At 36.0% G+C, this 19802-nt stretch overlaps 1 protein-coding gene across 1 annotated transcript; it reads left to right on the top strand.

Moving 5' to 3' along the window:
• The first annotated feature begins 2027 nt into the window (after positions 1 to 2027).
• LOC136223201 (pectinesterase-like) lies at positions 2028 to 9222 on the top strand. The gene is made up of 2 exons (XM_066011081.1): positions 2028 to 3150; positions 8343 to 9222. Exons 1-2 carry the CDS (start codon positions 2091 to 2093, stop codon positions 9032 to 9034), a joined length of 1752 nt encoding a protein of 583 aa, XP_065867153.1. The 5' UTR covers positions 2028 to 2090; the 3' UTR covers positions 9035 to 9222.
• The last annotated feature ends 10580 nt before the right edge of the window (positions 9223 to 19802 follow it).

The raw sequence follows: 19802 nt of genomic DNA, 5'->3' as shown, positions 1-19802 counted from the left end.
ATTAATCACCGCGTTAAAATTCTACTAATGTAATATACATTTTTTTTATGAAGATGCATATATCTTCATTAGATACGAACATAACAAGTACAATAAGAACGGAAAAGGTAAAAAACCTTACAAAATCCACAATGGGACGAAAACGACTACAGATAGCATAAAAACCCACAAAAGGTATAAAACACACCGAAAAATAATAAAATATATACTTTATTGAAATCCAAATCCGTAGAAAAGCAACTGCAATCGAATCTTCATCATTTAGGCCTTTTCTGAACATTGGGATCCGAGTCCTTTCTTTTATTGTAACCACGTAGATATATTGATCCACGTATAAAATAAATCATTTCCGCTCTTGCTAAATCCGAAAAAGGTATAAATAACAGAATAATAGAGAGCAGATATAATTCAAACGAATAAAGAGATCAAATAAACTATATAAACACTGATGAAAAGAAAAATACAGTAAATCTAAGTCGGTGAGAGGAGGAAGAAGGAATTTCCTTCTTTCTCTTCAAAGTAGATCCCCAAAAGAGATGAATGTGTGAGGATCTTGATAGAAAATAATAAGAAAAGAGAAGAGAAGAAAGCAGGGAGGAGGAGCGCATCGGTTTTTGTTTGAGAACAATTTTTGTTTTGATGTAATATACCTTAACCACTACATTATTGGTACTAATGATGATGAATAAATACAAACAAAATTAAAAGTACAAATGTTCAATTTCCTTTTATAAAATTTTCAACAAATAAATTAGAAAATAATTTATTTATTTAAAAAAAGAAAAATGAAAAAAAGGACACATGAAACCACCAGTTCAGAAATCACAATGTCTCTAAAAAAACCAAATAGGAGGAGCGCAACGATTTTTATTTGAGAACAGTTCTTGTTTTGATGTAATATACCTTAACCACTACATTATTGGTACTAATGATGTTGAATAAATACAAACACAATTAAAAATACAAATGTTCAAATTCCTTTTTAAAATTTTTCAACAAATAGAAAATAATTTATTTATTTAAAAAAAAAAATGAAAAAGAAAAAGGACAAATGAAACCACCACTTGAGAAATCATAATGTCTTTATGAAAACCAAACAGGAGGAGCGCAGCAGTTTTTGTTTGAGAACGGTTCTTGTTTTGATGTAATATCCCAGATCATCGAATGACAAGTGTTATAAATTTTATTGACCGGTCTGGTTCCATTCTTCAAGCCCCGGGGTTAACAGAGGTTGATGTAATTGTCTATGGAATTTGACATTTATAGAAGTGCAGGAACACAACGGTTTGGGAACACAAAAAAAATCAGTGCTAATATACTCGTGGCAATGGCAATGAAGGATCTTCAAGAGTGGCGGGCAGCACAATATCTCAAGATTAAATCCAACCCAGGCGTTCCATCAAGGTCTGCTCGCTGGCAACGCCCAACAGAGGGTTCACTTGCCTGCAATGTTGACGCAAGCGTATTTCCTGATGCTGGGTACTGCTCTCTGGGATTCATTCTTCGTGATTCTCGGGGGGGATTGTATCTATGCCTATCACAGACCATTGGAGGGTTTCTATGAGCCTATTCTGGCTGAAGCAATGGCAGTTAAGGAGACACTATCATGGATCAAATCATCCAATTACAGCAATATGAAAATCCGATCTGTCTGTCTCTCAGTTGTCAACGCTATTCATCAGCCTTCCTCTAGTTTTTCTTATTTATATGACATTATTGCAGAATGTATTCTTATTCTACAAGAGCTTGAAAATGTTTCAGTCTTTTTTGTTAGGCGTTCAGCAACTTATTGCTTGGCACGAGTGGTTAGTTCTGTGTTTGTTCGTAGTGAATGAGGTTCTACCCGTCATTTCCTTAATGATGTTATTATTTTTTATTTTAATTAATAAAGTTCCTATTTATTTAAAAAAAATATAAACACAATTAAAAATATAAATATTCATAGAAAATAATTTATTTATTTAAAAAAAGAAAAAGGACAAATGAAGCCACCATTTCAGAAATCACAATGTCTTTATAAACCAAACACTTCTCTTATCCATTCACCACTTTCCCTTTGCTCTTTCTTTCTTTCTTTCTTTCCTTCCAAAATGTCCCTAGAAAAACAGAGCCTAACCACAATGCAACAATCTCACACCTCCATTTTCAAAAAACACAAGAAACTCTTCCTTTCCCTCTTCGCTTCTCTTCTCCTAGTCTCCGCCGTTGTCGCCATTGTCGCCGGCGTTAACTCTAACAAAAACAACGATGACAACAGTTCTCACACCATACTCAAAACCGCATGTAGCACCACACGATACCCCGAGTACTGTGTCTCCGCCTTAACCTCCGTCCCCGGCGCCACCGCCAATTTAGCCACTCAAAAAGACGTAATCGAAGCGTCACTAAATCTCACAACTCTAGCCGTCGAGAAAAACTATTTCGCCGTCAAAAAACTCATAGCGAAAACGAAAAATCTCACCAAGAGAGAGAAATGTGCTCTCCACGATTGTTTAGAAACGATCGACGAAACTCTCGACGAGCTTCACGAAGCTATCGAGGATCTGAAGGAGTATCCACTGAAGAAAACTCTGGTCCAACACGCCGACGATCTCAAAACCTTGATGAGTTCCGCGATTACGAATCAGGAAACTTGTTTGGATGGATTCTCTCACGATTCCGCTGATAAGGTTGTCAGAGATGCTTTACTCGCCGGCCAAATTCATGTGGAGAAAATGTGTAGTAATGCGCTCGCGATGATAACGAACTTGACGGATACCGATATTGCTATGGAGAAGATGAAAATGGCGAAGACGACGGGGATTAGGAAATTGAAAGAGGAGATGGAAAATGATGAAATTAGGTGGCCGGAGTGGTTGTCGGCGGGGGATAGGAGGTTGTTGCAGTCGTCGTCTGTGACGCCGAATGTGGTGGTGGCGGCTGATGGGAGTGGGAATTTTAAGACGGTTTCGGCTGCGGTTGCGGCGGCGCCGTCGAAGAGTACGAGTAGGTATGTGATTAGAATAAAAGCAGGTGTTTACAGGGAGAATGTGGACGTTCCGAAGAGTAAGACGAATATAATGTTTCTCGGAGATGGAAGAAAAAACACCATTATTACTGCTAGTAGGAATGTTGTTGATGGAAGCACAACCTTCAATTCAGCCACTGTTGGTAAGCAGTTTTTTTTTTTTTTTCCATTTCTTTTTAAATTATAGTATTATGAAAAAATCCAAATATTTTTTGAAATAATTGTGATAAATTATAGTAGTAATTTTTTTTTGAAATAATAAATAAATAATAAATTTAGTTTCATGGTTATAAGACGAAGAGAGCCAATATTTTGGCAAATTATTAAAAGCACACGGTTCTCTATGTCATTCGGAGGACCCTCCATACATATTTTGACACGTATAGCATGGACCTATGCATATGATAAGAGACTCCACTATTTTAATTATTACGTAGGATCACAATACACGTATCAAAATATGAATTGAGAGTTATCCGAGTGACATGGAAGAATGAGTGCTTAATATAAAAACTTTAATATACTTCCAGCTACCTCCAAATTTTACATTTCCTCCCCATTTATTTCTATTGATAAAGTTTAAAATTACACTATCTTATTTTATTGAAAAAAAACTCATTTTAATAGTAATTCTCAAAATTTCGTTGTCTAAGAGCATATCCAATGGAGTATAATTAACCACTCATTATACTCCTTTAATAAACTCTCTCCCATTGGAGTGAGTTTAATATATTAAGTTTTTTATCAACCACTTAATGTTTATTGAGCTTTTGATTATTTCTATATATATTTTTGATTATTTTTAAAATAATATGATTGGTTTAATTAATTGGTGGATTTATTATGATTGATTTAATTAATTGGTGAATCCATTGTGATTGGTGGATCCATTATGATTGAGTGGTTGTAGAGTTTAACCATTGAAATAGTTTAATAAAATGATATTTATTAAATTGATGATGTGACATGCATATTGAGTGGTTATGAGTATAAACTATTGGAGATAACATTAGATTAAAAATTACACCATTATATATATATGAGCTAAATTTTCTCTTGTAATAATAATAATTTCATATAAAATGAATAATATTTTATTAATGGAATTAAAACAAGTTTTATATTTAAAGTTTGAGTTTTTTTATTATAAAAAAAGTTACAGGAAAATAAAAGGTTAATTAGAAATGTAATGTGTTGAAATGAAAAGATTAGAAATTGAATTGATTGGTTTTTGTAGGTATATATTAGCTGTATTTAGATGTTTTGATTGAATTATTAGGAGGTGATGAAATGGGGTCCATTGGTTAGTGGGATATGTTTCTTTTTCATGGATAGGGAACTTTGAAATTAAAGTGAAATTATTCGTATTGTTAGGGCTGCCAATTTGCATCTCTACTTTTGAGTCTTAAAACCAGTAACCAATTAATAGCAGTATGTGTTAGTTTAAGCACACGTCATCAAGTGTAAGGACGATTGAATTCATATCGTCACCAAAATAGAGAAAATTATGATAAGTATACCGACGATTTTCCATATATATTTTATCAGTGAAATATAACTTACATATATTATAAAAAAACTTTATTATTTTATTTATTAGGTAGAATTACAATACACATACACGTATTTATATTGTATTAATTATGCAAAGAAAAATATTTATTTTTATATAGTATATTAGTAACAGAGCGGTTGAAATATTTGCATGGTTGTACGTGTTGATTGTTATTGCTATGCTAGGTGTAGTCCATATTTATGAATATAAGTCAACATCAACATATATATGGCAAAAGATAGTCAAGGTTCCAATCCACTTTAATTGTTTACTTTCACTATCTCTTATTTATGTTAAGTTAGTTGAAATTAAATGATTTTTCTTTTAAAATAATTATTAACAGTAGTTTATTTCATTCTAATTAAAAATTTTATTTTAATGTTTTGAATTAAATATTTAGGATTTGATTGAAGTAATTGTTATAGATGATAGTAATAATTTCTGTTACTTATCGGTTTACATTTATAAGTATACTATTATTTTCTAATAATATAAGTATTTTCATTATTGTATTAATTTTATACTCCATCATCCAATGATAAAAACATATCAAGTAAGACTTATTTTATAAAAAACCAGTAACTATAGAAAACAGTATGTAAATTGATATAAATTTTTGTCTTCAAACTTTTAACCTAAACTTTTTGTAATAAAAAATGGTCAAATTTTCATGAAATATAATTTAATGAAAGTTTTTAAGAATCACATGGCTTAGATCACGGAGTCGATTATTATTATTCTTTTAATTATACAAATTATCTTGACCAACCAATATATGTTGTCGTTTCACATGTTGTCTTTTACGTTTTAGCTATCAAGACTATAACATGAATAAATAAATAAATAAAGTGAGAAAGAATCTTAGGAAATTAAATGTTAGATTAATAAATAAGTGTATAGGTTGGAAGTGTCATTTTCTGTCCTTATTATTGTTCAATCCAATAAGTGGCTAACAGGCTATATTCTACATAACTTTTGTTCTTTTTTTCTCTTACGTGACACTTTTTGCTTGCCATTACATTTATTTTATAGGTAGGAGGAAATAAAAATTAAATAATGTACCAATTAGGATGCTTCCTTCTCTTTTAGGGAAATTTCTTTCTTTCATTCTTTTGTTTCTTACAATTATTGCGCTTTCCAAAACCAAAATTACCTATTTATGCCCACACTTATTATTTTATTACAACTTCTCTATTTTACTATATACGTTATACTTATTTGGCTACTTTTTAGGATCAACATAATACTTGTACTATTAAAATTGGATCAACATCTTCTCAAACAAACAAACAAAAAAAAGATGAACATAATAAGTCGTAGGCAAAAAGTAATTTTAATTCCTTAAATTTTATCTATTTATATACTACTATTTGTAACTTTGTTCTATTGTATTTTGGCAAAAAGCATCCTGAGGCCCCTGATCTTTCATTGGCCCCTGATCTTTCATTGTTTGGTGCATTAAGCCCTCGATCTTTTATTTAGACACATTGAGCTCCTGATCTTTCACCATTTGGTGCATTAAGCCCTCGATCTTTCATTTAGACACATTGAGCCATTGATCTTTCATATATGGATGTATTAGGTCCTTCCATAAATCAATTAATATATAGGTTTATTAAGGGCATGTTTGGTGTGACAACAAATGATGTTCTAAAAATAACAAATTCTAAAATAAAAAATATATCATACAAATTAATAAAAAATAATTTAAATAAAAAATAAAAAATTTATTGAACATAATAAAATCTTGTTTTTCGATAATTATGTTCTAAAAATAAAAATAATGTTAAAATTGAAGCACATTTTGTGGAAATAAGAAGGGTAATTTTATCAATAACAAGTAACTACAAACAACTGTTCATGAAAAGAGCTTTTCGTGAAAAGCTCCAAAATGTTGCAGTGTCCAGAGAAAATGCGAAACGCTGCAGTTGTATAAACCTAACCAAACATGCCCTTAATAAACATATATATTAATTGATTTACGGAAGGGCCTAATACACCCATATATGAAAGATCAAGGGCTTAATGTGTCTAAATGAAAGATCGAGGGCTTAATGCACCAAATGATGAAAGATTAGGGGCTTAATGTGTCTAAATAAAAGATCGAGGGCTTAATGCACCAAACAATGAAAGATCAGGGGCCTCAGGATGCTTTTTGCCTTGTATTTTTCTTTTTTCTTTTTTGTCTTTATATTATATGTTAACGGTCCATTTGGTTTACTTGCTGTTTGATATTATTGTTTGTTGTTACGGTCTGTCGTTTGTTGTTAAAAGAAAAATATAAAAGTCAAATAATAGTTTTCTAACCATAATGGAATAACCAAATATCCTCAATTATTTTAACTTTATTTTTGCCTATTAAACTGATTTTTATAATCAAAACATTAGTGCCTATTAGGGGTGGCAACGGGGTAGGGATTATCCGAAAACCACGGATATCCGAACCGAAGGAGAAAGATAATAACTGTAAAAGTTGGGGATGGAGATGGGGACGATGAATTTTTTTTTCCCGAAACCTAAATGGGGATGGGGAAGGGGATGAAGATTGCTATATCCGTCCACTGAGGATTCCCGCCCTATTACCGTATAAATTCTGATGGGGATCCCCTAAAAATCCCCGTGGGGGATTCCCGAATAAAATTATTAATTTTAATTTCTAACCATTATTTTTATATCAACATATCATTATAAATTAATTACTTTTTATAAAAAAAATATATACATGGGCAATATATTGCTGGTTACAGATTAAAAAGTAACCAGCAAACTAGTTACAGATTAATCTGTAACCAGTTTGCTGGTTACTCTGTAATGTAACAAGTACAATATTAAATGTTTTTTTATTATTTTTTTAAATATTATAATTAAATTTTTGTATATATAAAAATAAATATTATTAATTTATTGGGTGTAGGGATTCCCCGTAACCGTATGGGGATGAAAAAATCCCCGAATAATTTAATGGGGATTCTCTGAAAACCGTCTCATAAACATTTGAGTACGGAGTGGTAAATGCATACTCGTCCCTGCTCCGCACCGTTGCCACCCCTAGTGACTATCTTTTTTTAATTATATCACACACATTTTATAACTGAGTTTTATAATTGAAACATTATTGTGTCTATGTGTTTTTTTTTTTTTTTTGAATCATTATTGTGTCTATGTTTTCTTTGTTGTTTTAATTATATCACACACATTTTATAATAAATACGCATTATTTCTGTTATAATTGACTTTTTTTTGTCAATTCTATCATGCCTTTTCTTTGTTTATGTTGTGTATAAAAGGTGTTGTGTATAAAAGGTGTAGAGCATCTCCAACAGCCTCTTAAATTGGCTCTTAAGTTAAAATTTGAGGAGGGAGAATGAAAATTCATCTCTAACAGCCTTTTAGTGGCTCCTTAAATTACTAAGAGCCTCTCCATCCTCTCTATTAATAGAGAGTCTCTCACCACCTCTTAGTGCCTCTTAAGTCATTTTTTTTATTAATAATTTATAATTGAGGAGTCTCTCTCCTTACACTGTTGGTAAATATAACAACAATTAATACTTTTAATAATAAAATAATAAATAAGGAGTGAATATAAATAGTGTTGTTGGAGATGAAATATCTTAGTCATTCTTAAATGACTAATAGTCAATTATTTATATTATTTTTTAGAGAGTGCACTAAGAGTCTGTTGGAGATGCTCTTAATTTTGTTTTATTAAATCTCTAAACATTTTATATAATCATTTTACAAATAATTGATATTTTAACATCTTTAATATTTACTTTGCAGCTGCGGTGGGTCAAGGATTCCTAGCCAGGGGCGTAACCTTTCAAAACACAGCCGGTCCATCAAAGCACCAAGCCGTAGCCCTAAGGGTCGGCGCAGATCTATCCGCTTTCTACGACTGCGACATGTTAGCCTACCAAGACACTCTCTACGTCCATTCCAATCGCCAATTCTACATTAACTGCCTAATCGCCGGCACCGTCGATTTCATCTTCGGCAATGCAGCCGCCGTCCTTCAAGACTGCGACATCCACGCTCGCCGCCCCAATTCCGGCCAGAAAAACATGCTCACAGCCCAAGGAAGAACCGACCCAAATCAGAACACCGGAATTGTAATCCAAAAATGCAGAATTGGCGCTACTAGTGACCTGAGACCCGTTCAAAGTAGCTTTCCGACGTACCTTGGCCGACCTTGGAAAGAATATTCGAGAACCGTGGTTATGCAGAGCGCGATCAGTGACGTGATTGTGCCGGCCGGTTGGCATGAATGGACTGGAACTTTCGCTCTGAATACTTTGTATTATGGAGAGTATCAGAATAGTGGCGCCGGAGCTGGAACATCGAGAAGAGTTACTTGGAAAGGGTTTAAGGTTATTACATCGGCGACTGAAGCTGGTGGTTTTACTCCGGGTAATTTTATTGCCGGCGGTTCTTGGTTACGTGGCACTACTTTTCCGTTCTCTCTTGGTCTTTGATTAAATAAGTTGTGATTTTTTATTTTGAAATGTAATTTTGTGTGTAATCTTAATTATATTTGGTTAGCTATGGTTTATAATCTTAGGGCTTGATTTGAGTGGCTTATGCGGCTATTAATATGCATAATGTATATTGTATGTTTTTCTTGATTAATCAATAAGAGCATACCAATTAAGGTTTTCAAATATTTTTACTGGATTTTAAAGCTTACAGTTTTGATTAGCAACATAGTAACTCATTTAACATGGTTCATATATCATGAATATTATTTTTTCATTATTTATATTATATATAATCATTAAAATGTTATATCATATAAAGTTAGTTAGTATTAGTTATTAGCTGTTTTTTTTTAGAAATTAGTTAGTACTTTGTTCCACAATAATTGTGTTTTAACTTATATAGGAGTATATTTGGTAAAAGTCAATTAATGTGCATAGATTGAATAAAATAAATATTATAAAAAAACAAATATTATAAAATAAATAAAAAATTTTTAAAAAGACAAATATTATAAAACGGAGGAGGAAGTAGTTTTATTTTTAGAGAGAAAAAACATTACACTTGGTTTTTAATAGAAACATGTGTGATTTGTTGTAATACTCACTTTTTCTATTTTGTTCATCATCAATAAAGTTTTGCAAGATTTCGTTACTCTGATCTTGTAAAAAGCAAATAACAAAATCAGATTACTCAGATAGGCCAAGTCCATCAAACGCTTTTCCATACGCCAATGGGCTAAGGCCCAGCAACTCACTACTTCACAATTAAACTCTACAAAAAGACATCCAACACCCAATAATCTTTGAAACTATATTCGTAAACTGAAGGTAAAGGCTATCCTTACTTTGTTTTCGACAAAGTAAGCCTTACTTTATATATTTTCACCATTGGATGAATTTTACACTCCATCATCCAATGGTGAAAAAAATAAAGTAATTTTTACTTTGTAAAAAACAAAGTAACCATAGAAGCCACTAAACTCAAACTTCAATTATTAAACATTTATTTACAATCATGTTTAGTCAAGTATTAACTCCATAACTAATTCATGCATATGCCTGAATCATGTCTCTGAGCAAATCTGCACTAAGATGGAAAAATAATTAGAAGAGAGGCTGGAGATGGGCTAACCCACTCGGATGTTTAACTAAGTTCTTAAAGACGATATGAGAATGAGCACTGTTAGTTCAGAAGCTTTAATAGCAAAGAATATAGCTGAAAGAGATAACCTTATTCAATAGCAAATAGGGACTATAAATAGCCTTACAGAAAATAGAAAAATAACAAACCTACTAAAAATGTGGACGAACAGATATTTCAAAAAGAAACAAATTCTATCTTTCCTAAAGAATAGCACTTCCTGTAGACTAGGACTTTATTAACAAACAAAACACAACACATAAAGATACTGCTAACTAAATAACCAACAAGCATAACAGTAAACTAAAGTTGACAAGTATAAGCCCTATATATATTTGAGGAGTCTTGATAAAACCAATTTAACAAGATCTCTAATCATATAATAACCAATTTCCATGCGTTTGATCATTCATGGAAAACCGAGTTCTTCTAGATTGTAATAGCAACTATATTTTCACAAAACAAGGGAATAGAAAGTTGAAGGTGAATATGAAATTCTTGCAGCAAATAGCTTATCTACTTTAGTTCACAAGTATTATGAGCCACACTCACGGGGCGAAGATAGGGAGGGGCTCTAGTCCCCAACATGCACATTGACATGCACATAGAGTCGTTGCTATGTGTTGGTCCCGTGTGATTAATTCCAAAGGGAGGGGGGTTAGGAACTAATATAACTTTTTCGAGTTTAATTGAGCTGACTTAATATATTTTCTTAAGTTTGTCAACTCAGCTTAGGTCAGCACGGCCGATTGTAACGTAAGATAGCTTTAGTCAGATATTGACTAGAACTATTTTACATATGAGTTGTGAATTGACACTTTTGTGGTCAGCTTCCAACTCAGCACTCTTATTTACTCAATATCAATTTAGACAATTTATATGCTGAGTAAATATAATAAGCAACACATACAGATATATATATATATATATATATATATATATATATATATATTGAGAGAGTTAGAGATTACTCAGCACGAATTATCCTGGTTCGGCCTCTCCGCCTACGTCCAGTCCCTAGAGTCCTTCCGGGCTTTTGAAATCCAATACTGAGCTCTTTAAAGGTAGAGCACAAACCGTTTACAAGACAGTTGAATATGCAAGAGTACCTTCCTCTGTTCGTCTACTCAACTCCTACTAAGTGCTATAACCGAACACTTAGGTTTCTCTACCACTGAGTATTTACAACCAAACACTCAGCACAACACTCTCAATTTACAATTGATACAAATTGTTCTTTTTGAATGAAGAACACTTTAGATGATTACAAAAATCACTCTAGCTTTTACACAAGAATAGAAGGTTGGTGTAAGATCTCTTTTTGTTTTGATGTGCTTTTTTACTTGTATTTTTCTCTCTTGTATTTTCTATAATTCGGCGATGATCCAAGAGGTATACTTGTTCCTTTATAGTTGCAATCTGAAGATCAAATCATTTGAATTTGATTTGCCCGTTGAATCCAAAACGGCTCTTTTGGGAGACAAGGCTCTGGTCAGCTTCAGGCTTGCAGGCCAATCCTGTCGTCTGATTTCCTCAGGTTCCAGGCTTGTCCTTTTCTTGCAGTTTTGTCTTCTTGTACAGGTTCCGTCTTTTAGCTAACGAACGTTTGACCCATGCATCTCGAAATCATTTTTGTGCGTAATTCCGAGGTTCCTATTATTGGTTCAGACAGTTGTCGGACTTGTCTTTTAGCTAACAGATCATTAGTGCTGTTCTGAAGATCACTCGACATGACTTTGTTATTTGTTGTCTTTTGATTGTTGCCAATTCAGATACTGAGTCTCTTTTACTCAGCTTCCATGGTTAGCTTCGTTCTGCAAGACATAGTTCTTAAGAAGTCTTTTCTACTTTTGATACTGAGTTCCGTTCCACTCAGCTTCATTGATTGACTTGATCTTTAAGCTTCTGTTCTGAAAATGACTTATCTTCTCTTACGCTGAGTTCCACTCTACTCAGTGTTGAAACACCTTTCCACATGATTTTGATTTGACAAAATTATTTAAGTAAAATTAAATATCTAAACACACTAAGTTTAAATGCTTTGATTTATTTAACTAATGTGTTTGTTCAATGTTGAGTTAAATTACTTATAAGACATAAAGACTAAAAGGCTTTAAGCCCAATACGGAAGTCAAAGCCCAAGTCAAACAGATCAAGACAACTCGGCCCGCGTATGCAAAACGCTGCCGTTATGCATAAAACGCAGCTCAGCGGAAGAAGGATTGAGAAGACCTTCGTTGAACAACTTCAGAACGAAGCTGCTGAGTTGAATCGACAAAGAGTACAAGACAGCAGCTGAGCAAGAACAACTTCCAGACAAAGTGTTTCCACTTTGGGTAAAGTTCAGAAGACACAGAACGCTGTCTAGTTGACCTTACCATAAATGGAGAGACATTCTGCGGAGCTGACTAAAATCTGCTCAACACTGACCGAGGACAGAAGATACTCAAATTTGATTGGCCGAGAGCTCTGAGCAAGACTGAGTGACAACGACAGGACGCCGTTTCCCTCCAACGGTTATTTCGAAATTCGAAATGACTGATGTCTCAGACGTCTCTATACATAGGGCCTTTCAGTGCTTCATTCAACACAGAACTTTATCAAGCCATTACGCTGACCAAAATTCTACTCAAAGTTCTGCGAGAAAAAGCAAAGCAAATACTTACACCAAATTCTATATCTTTCGTGTAAAAGTCTAGAGTGATTATTCAATCATCTAAAGTGTCTTAGCAATTGTTGTTTAGGACAAATCTTTATCATTTCTAGAGATTAGAAAGGAGAGGCTGAGTACTCGGTTATAGTACTCAGCGAGAGATTAGGAGTGAGTAGAGGTATAGAGGAAGGTACTCTTGTTATACTCAGCTTCTATGTTGTAAAAGGTTTGATGCTCTACCGTTAAAGAGCTCAGTAGAGAATTCGAAAGCTTGGAACGTGTTCCGGGGACAGGACGTAGGCTTAGAGGCCGAACCTGGATAAATCTACTGAGTAACATCTTTCTAACCTTAAACTCCTTAACATATATATTGCTTGCTTAAACAAAACTGACCAAGTAAAGAGGTCACGATGAGTTGTGTGTATTGAGTATCTGAGTTCAGGAATAGACTCAAAGTGCTATCTCCTGACTCAACGAAAGAAGCTGACTTAGTCACCAGTTGACTAAGCTAGTGTCTTATTTACTCAGCGCGCTGTGTAATCCTTTTTCAAAGAACAAGAAGTCAGCCTTAACGTACTTAAATTTTAAAATATTTCCTATCCCCCCTTGGAACTAACTTGTTACGTTATAAGGGACCAACAAGTGGTATCAGAGCTTAAAAGCTCACTGTGAAAGGTTTAACTACCTTGAGCTGATCCCCACTATGGCTGAAAACAGCACTCGGTTTCTCCCAGGAAACCAGACAACTCGGATCTTACCTGAGGGGCTGTCCATTACTCAGCCTCCCCTATTCTTTGGGTCTAACTACACCTTCTAGAAGAATAGGATGAAAAATTTATTCAGGCAACAAATATGAGTGCATGACTTTCAATAGTCCAAGGCCCATTTGTTCCTGTTGAAGTTGTGGCTGGCCAAACAGTTGTCAAAGCTGAGGCCAAATGGACAGAGGATGATCTCAAGAAGCTACAAAATCACGCTTCGGCTATAAATATACTTCACTGTGCGCTTGATGCTGCAGAATATAATAAGATATCAGGTTGTGAGTCAGCGTAAGAGATCTGGAAGAAGCTGGAGGTCACCTACGAAGGAACCAACAAAGTGAAGGAGTCCAAGGTGAACCAGCAGATGAGACTATACGAGCTGTTCGAAATAAACGATGATGAAGGAATCTCTGACATGAATGCAAGGTTTACAAACATCATTAACGAGCTCAAGAGACTTGGGAAGATCTTCACTGAGGAAGAACAAGTCAAGAAGATTCTTAGGAGTCTTCCTAAAAACTGGCAAGCAAAGAAGACCGCTGTTGAGGAAGCTCAAGACTTAACCACCTATAAATATGATGAACTCATCGGCTCACTGCTGACCCATGAGATCTCGATGAAGAATTTCGAGGTGAAGGATAAGTCTGAAGACAAGAAGCAAAAATCCCTTGTCATGAAAGCTGACTCCACTGATGGAAGCTCAACAGACGACGAAGAGATGGCTATGTTTACCAGAAAGATGAAAAGGCTGTTCAAAAAGAATGACAGATATTCTAAGAAGCCTTATAAAAAGTTTGATAAGTACAAAGCTGACTCCAGCGACAGCAAATACAAGAAGGACAGCTCAAAGCCCATTACTTGCTTTGAATGTCATCAAACTGGCCATATCAAGTCAAGCTGTCCCTCGCTGAGGAAAGAAAGAAAGAACGACAAGAAGGCAATGGTGGCAACCTGGAGTGATAATGATGATTCATCATCATCTGAAGCTGATGCCCCTGAGTCAGCGAAGATTTGCTTCATGGCTGACGAACTTGCTGAGCCATGTGCTTCTGATCATGCTGACCCCTCCATTGCATCTGATGATGAGGAACAGTCAACTGAGGTAATATCACTACCCTTGCTCAGAGATGAAATGGTAAATGCCCTGAGTGATCTTTACACACTTGTCAAAATGTGTAATAAAAAGGTTAGAGCACTCAGCAGGCGATGTGACGAAACTAAGTGACCTTCGATATCTTCTTCAGGACAACTCAGATTTGCATAGTAACATTGGAATTATGCAAAAGTTTGTCTCTGAGGTCCAATCAGATTCTAAGAAACTGAGAAAGGACGTCACATCCATTCAGAACCAACTAAAGGTTCCAAAAAAAAGAAATATTCCTCTGAATGCTCAGTACCAAAGTACTGGTCAGCAGAGATGGAATCCCCAGCGGAATGTCCAGTGTGACTTCTGTGGGAAGAAAGGACACACCACAAAGGTGTGCTGGCACGCTCAGCACTAGGGTGCTGACCAGTCAGTGAAAAATCCTAAACGGAAGGTCAGTTGTGACTTCTGTGGAAAGAATGACCATACTGTCCAAGTATGCCGCCATAAAATAAAATATGATGCTTTACCTATTGAACCTAACAAGCAAGGACCCAAAAAGAATTGGGTACCTAAAAGTAACTAGTTACATTGCAGGTAAGCTTGAGATGTGCTGAGAAGTCAAAGATATGGTATATTGACAGCGCATGCTCAAGGCATATGACTGGTGATGAAACTCAGTTCATCACATTCGAGCGTAAACAGGGAGGAAGCGTAAGTTTTAGAGACAACAAAAAGGGTAAGATAGTAGGGTCAGGAACCATTGGAGGTAATCCTACTATTGAGTCAGTCTCCCTAGTCAGCGGACTCAAATATAACTTACTCAGCGTAGCTCAACTATGTGACAATGGGAGAAAAGTTATATTTGATGACACTGGATGTAAAATATTCGAGGGTAAAACTAATGAGTTAATTTTAAATGCCCCTCGCATTGATAATGTCTTCATGCTGAACTTAGAGAAAAAGTTTTCAAAAACTGTATGCTTAGTTTCAAAGGAAGAAAATTCCTGGCTATGGCACAGGAGACTTGGTCATGTAAGCATGGACCTCCTGGGCAAATTAGCAAGAAAGCAATTGGTTGAGTGACTGCCAGAACTTAAATTTGAAAAAGATTAACTATGCCACGCTTGCCAAGCTGGAAAACAAACCAAACAATATTTTCATGGTAAAAATATTGTCTCAACTAAGCGTCCGTTAGAGTTACTACACTTGGATCTCTTCGGTCCAGTCCAGCCGCTGAGTCTGGATGGAAGAAGATTTTCCTTGGTCATTGTAGATGACTTTTCTCGGTACACTTGGATCATCTTGCTGAGTAGCAAGGATGAGACCTTTGAGACATTTTCAAATTTGGTTAGAAAACTTGAAAATGACAAAGACCTAAAATTGGCTCGCATCCGTAGTGATAATGGTGGAGAATTCAAAAACCAACAGTTTGTTGAATTCTGTGAAGCCAGCGGCATTGACCATAATTTTTCTGCTCCTAGGACACCTCAACAAAATGGGTTTGTTGAAAGGAAGAACAGAACCTTGGTTGAAATAGCCAGGACAATGCTGAGTGAGCATAGGCTTCCAAAGTACTTTTGGGGAGAAGCTGTTAACACAGCGTGCTATATTCTTAATAGGGCTCTTGTTAGACCTATACTAAAGAAAACCCCCTACGAACTTTGGAAAGGACGAAAGCCCAATATTGGATACTTTCGTGCCTTTGGCTGTAAATGTTTTATTTTAAACACCAAAGATAGCCTAGCTAAGTTTGACTCAAAAGCTGATGAAGCTATCTTTTTAGGCTACTCAACAAACAACAAAGCATACAGAGTTTTCAATAAACGAACTCAATTTTTAGAAGAGTCAGTACATGTTGAGTTCGACGAAACTAACCCTGTAGGAAGATATCTGCCGCTGACCGAGGATGATCCACACTCAGTACCCGCTGATCAAGATACAGCCGCTGAGTCATTCCCTCAAGGGCTGACCAAAGGTAAAAGTGAACCTCAAATTGTTTTCACTGACCAGTCTACACCTGCAGAGATTGTTGAAACACAGACAGCACAAGACATCAATCTACCAAAGGAGATAAGGATACCAAGAGGACACTCAGAGAGTGCTATTCTTGATGCCGCTGAGAATACCCTGATGACAAGAAACCAACTCAGGAGATACCTCAGCAACGTAGCCTTCATCTCAGTTCAGGAACCTAAGAACTTCGCTGATGCTGAGAAAGATGAATTCTGGATGAGCGCAATGCAAGAGGAACTTGACCAATTCAGAAGAAACGATGTATGGGAGTTAGTGCCACATCCAAGGAGTCAGAAGACCATTGGAACAAGATGGGTCTTCTGCAACAAGATGGATGAGCAAGGAAATGTAGTCAGGAACAAAGCAAGGCTTGTAGCTCAGGGCTACAGTCAGCAAGAAGGTATTGACTACGGTGAGACCTTTGCCCCAGTGGCAAGGCTAGAGGCTATTAGAATTTTATGCGCTTATGCAAGCTATATGAACTTTAAACTGTTTCAAATGTATGTTAAGAGTGCATTCCTTAATGGAGTTATAAATGAGGAAGTTTATCTTAATCAACCTGCAGGGTTTGAGGATCCTAAATTCCCAAACCACGTTTATAAACTCAAAAAGGCTCTGTACGGCTTCAAGCAAGCACCACGTGCTTGGTATGAGAGGTTGACCAGTTTCCTGCTGACTAGAAACTATGTCAGGGGCAAAGCTGATACAACCTTATTCATTAAGAGAAAGGGTAAAGATACCCTGCTGGCTCAAATATATGTTGATGATATTATTTTTGGTGCTACTAATGAGTCAATGTGCAAGGAATTTAGCAAGCAAATGCAGACTGAGTTTGAAATGTCAATGATGGGAGAACTCAACTTCTTCCTTGGACTTCAAATCAAACAAGGGAAAAATGGCATCTTCATCAGTCAAGCTAAGTATGCCAAGGAGATATTGAAGAAATATGATCTTGAAAATTGCAAACCAATATCCACTCCTATGGGCACTGACATTGTCCTTTGCGCTGACGAGAATGGTAAGTGGGTAGACAGCAAATTATATCGAGGTATGATAGGCTCTCTACTTTACTTAACAGCAAGTAGACCGGACATTCAGTTCTCAGTATGCTACTGTGCTAGATATCAATCTAACCCTAAGGAATCTCATTACATAGTTGTAAAAAGAATCCTTAGATATTTGCAAAGCTCAGTGAACGCAGGTTTATGGTATCCCAACACTCATGGCTTTACACTCGTTGGATACACTGACTCTGACTATGGACGAGACAAGCTTGAACGAAAAAGCACCTCTGGAGGATGCCATTTCTTAGGAAGCTGTCTTGTATCCTGGTCCAGCAAGAAGCAGGCGTCAGTAGCCTTGTCTACCACTGAAGCTGAGTACATTGCTGCTGGACACTGTGTTGCTCAAGTCCTATGGATTAAGCAACAGCTTGAAGACTATGGTGTTCAAACAAAAACAATTGAGGTCAAATGTGACAACAAAAGTGCAATTGATCTATCAAAGAACCCAATTCAGCACAGCAGGATGAAGCATGTCAGCATAAGACATCACTTTATTAGAGACCATGTACTTAAGGGTGAGATAAAGCTGACCTACGTCCCAACGGATGAGCAGCTTGCAGATATCTTCACAAAGCCACTGGCTCGTGAGCAGTTCAGCATACTGAGAGAAGCCATTAGTATGTTTAATCCTCTTCAGTAAATTCCAGCTCTTAATATAGATTCATGCTGAGTGAATTAACATGCTGAATGATCTATTATTTGCTGAGTGAATAGATGTATGCTGAGTGTTTAATGCTAAATGAATTAATATCACATACTGAGCAAACATTGGCACCGAGCAGTTATCTCAAACTGAGAAATCATCCGTTTGTATAAAACTTACCACTCAGAATATAAAACGCTTAGTATTCTAAACGCTGAGTATAAGATCCATTGCATTTAATGCTAGAGCACGCGAATAGCCACCTAGGATGACGTATGCGCCGAATGAGTCATAAAAACCTGGATCATTATCGGTTGACAATCCCAAGGCAAAACTGACACATGGATTCAATAAGATCCACTTTTCACCGCTATAAATAATGGGCAAATCCCCATTTTTATCTTTTTACACTTACCGAATTCTCTGGCATAAGCATTTTTCTCTCTAAAAAAAAGAACTCTCAAGACTTCCAAATCCCTCTCTGAAACTATGACTAAGGTTTCCGTGAACATCTCCAGTGCCGGTCACCCTAAGACCAGTTCCGATGAACCTTCCAAGCATACTACTCCGCCTGAAACGACTAAGGTCACTACACCGAGCAAAGGAAAAGCTGGCCAAGCCACCTCCTCTAAAGGAAAACCGACCAAGGCCCGAACCTACACTAAAGTCTTCGAAGACATTAGAGAATGCAAGATAGACTTCTCAAGATGGTTCTCTGAGGCTTTTGTAACAACCGAGCAACCATTCTGTGAATGGATATCAAAGAATGACTGGACCAAGCTATTCTCCATTAGAGATCCCACTTACCCTAACCTAGTAAGGGAATTCTACCATAATCTGCGGGTTGCTGACGATAACCAGGACTACCTAGTAACTGTGGTAAAAGAGAAAATCATCTTTATCAACCCTACCTACCTTGCCAACTTGCTGAAATTGAAAAATGAAGGGACAAAACTAAGGAGAACTGGTGATCATGAAGGAACTGGGTACGTAGCCACCTTCTGCAAGCCCCCTGGCTATTCTGGAGAAATCTCAAGTTCATCAATGGGCCAGCACCAAAAGATGGCACACTACCTGCTGACCAATTACATCTACCCTAAGATTAATTGCACCAGCTCAGCGACAAACTTTGAGCAGTGCTTCATATGGCACATGCTGACTTATAAGCCCATCAATATGCCAGTTTTCTTAATTGCTGGCTTCCAAAGGAGCACTGGAACTCTTAGGCTGGGCTCACTCATAACCAGAATCCTTATAGACCATCAAATTGACCTATTCGAGGAAACTGAGGCCCAAGGCTTTGAGATAACAGCTGCTGCACTGCGTGCCTTGAAGTATGACCAACCAGTTAAGAAAGCCAAAGGTGGTGATCAGCCTACTGAGGAGACTGTCCTATAGAAGGG

The sequence above is a fragment of the Euphorbia lathyris genome, chromosome 3 (assembly GCF_963576675.1).
Source record: "Euphorbia lathyris chromosome 3, ddEupLath1.1, whole genome shotgun sequence".
In the NCBI taxonomy this organism is placed as follows: domain Eukaryota; kingdom Viridiplantae; phylum Streptophyta; class Magnoliopsida; order Malpighiales; family Euphorbiaceae; genus Euphorbia; species Euphorbia lathyris.
The sequence above is the reverse complement of the archived record's forward strand: the minus strand, read 5'-3'. Positions and strand labels throughout refer to the sequence as shown.

Bases quoted from the DNA above. Each gene is read 5' to 3' on its own strand.
- LOC136223201 (XM_066011081.1), top strand. From the start codon at position 2,091: ATGTCCCTAGAAAAACAGAGCCTAACCACAATGCAACAATCTCACACC. The intron at 3,151-8,342 runs GTAAGCAGTTTT...TTTACTTTGCAG, and splicing joins CTTCAATTCAGCCACTGTTG to CTGCGGTGGGTCAAGGATTC.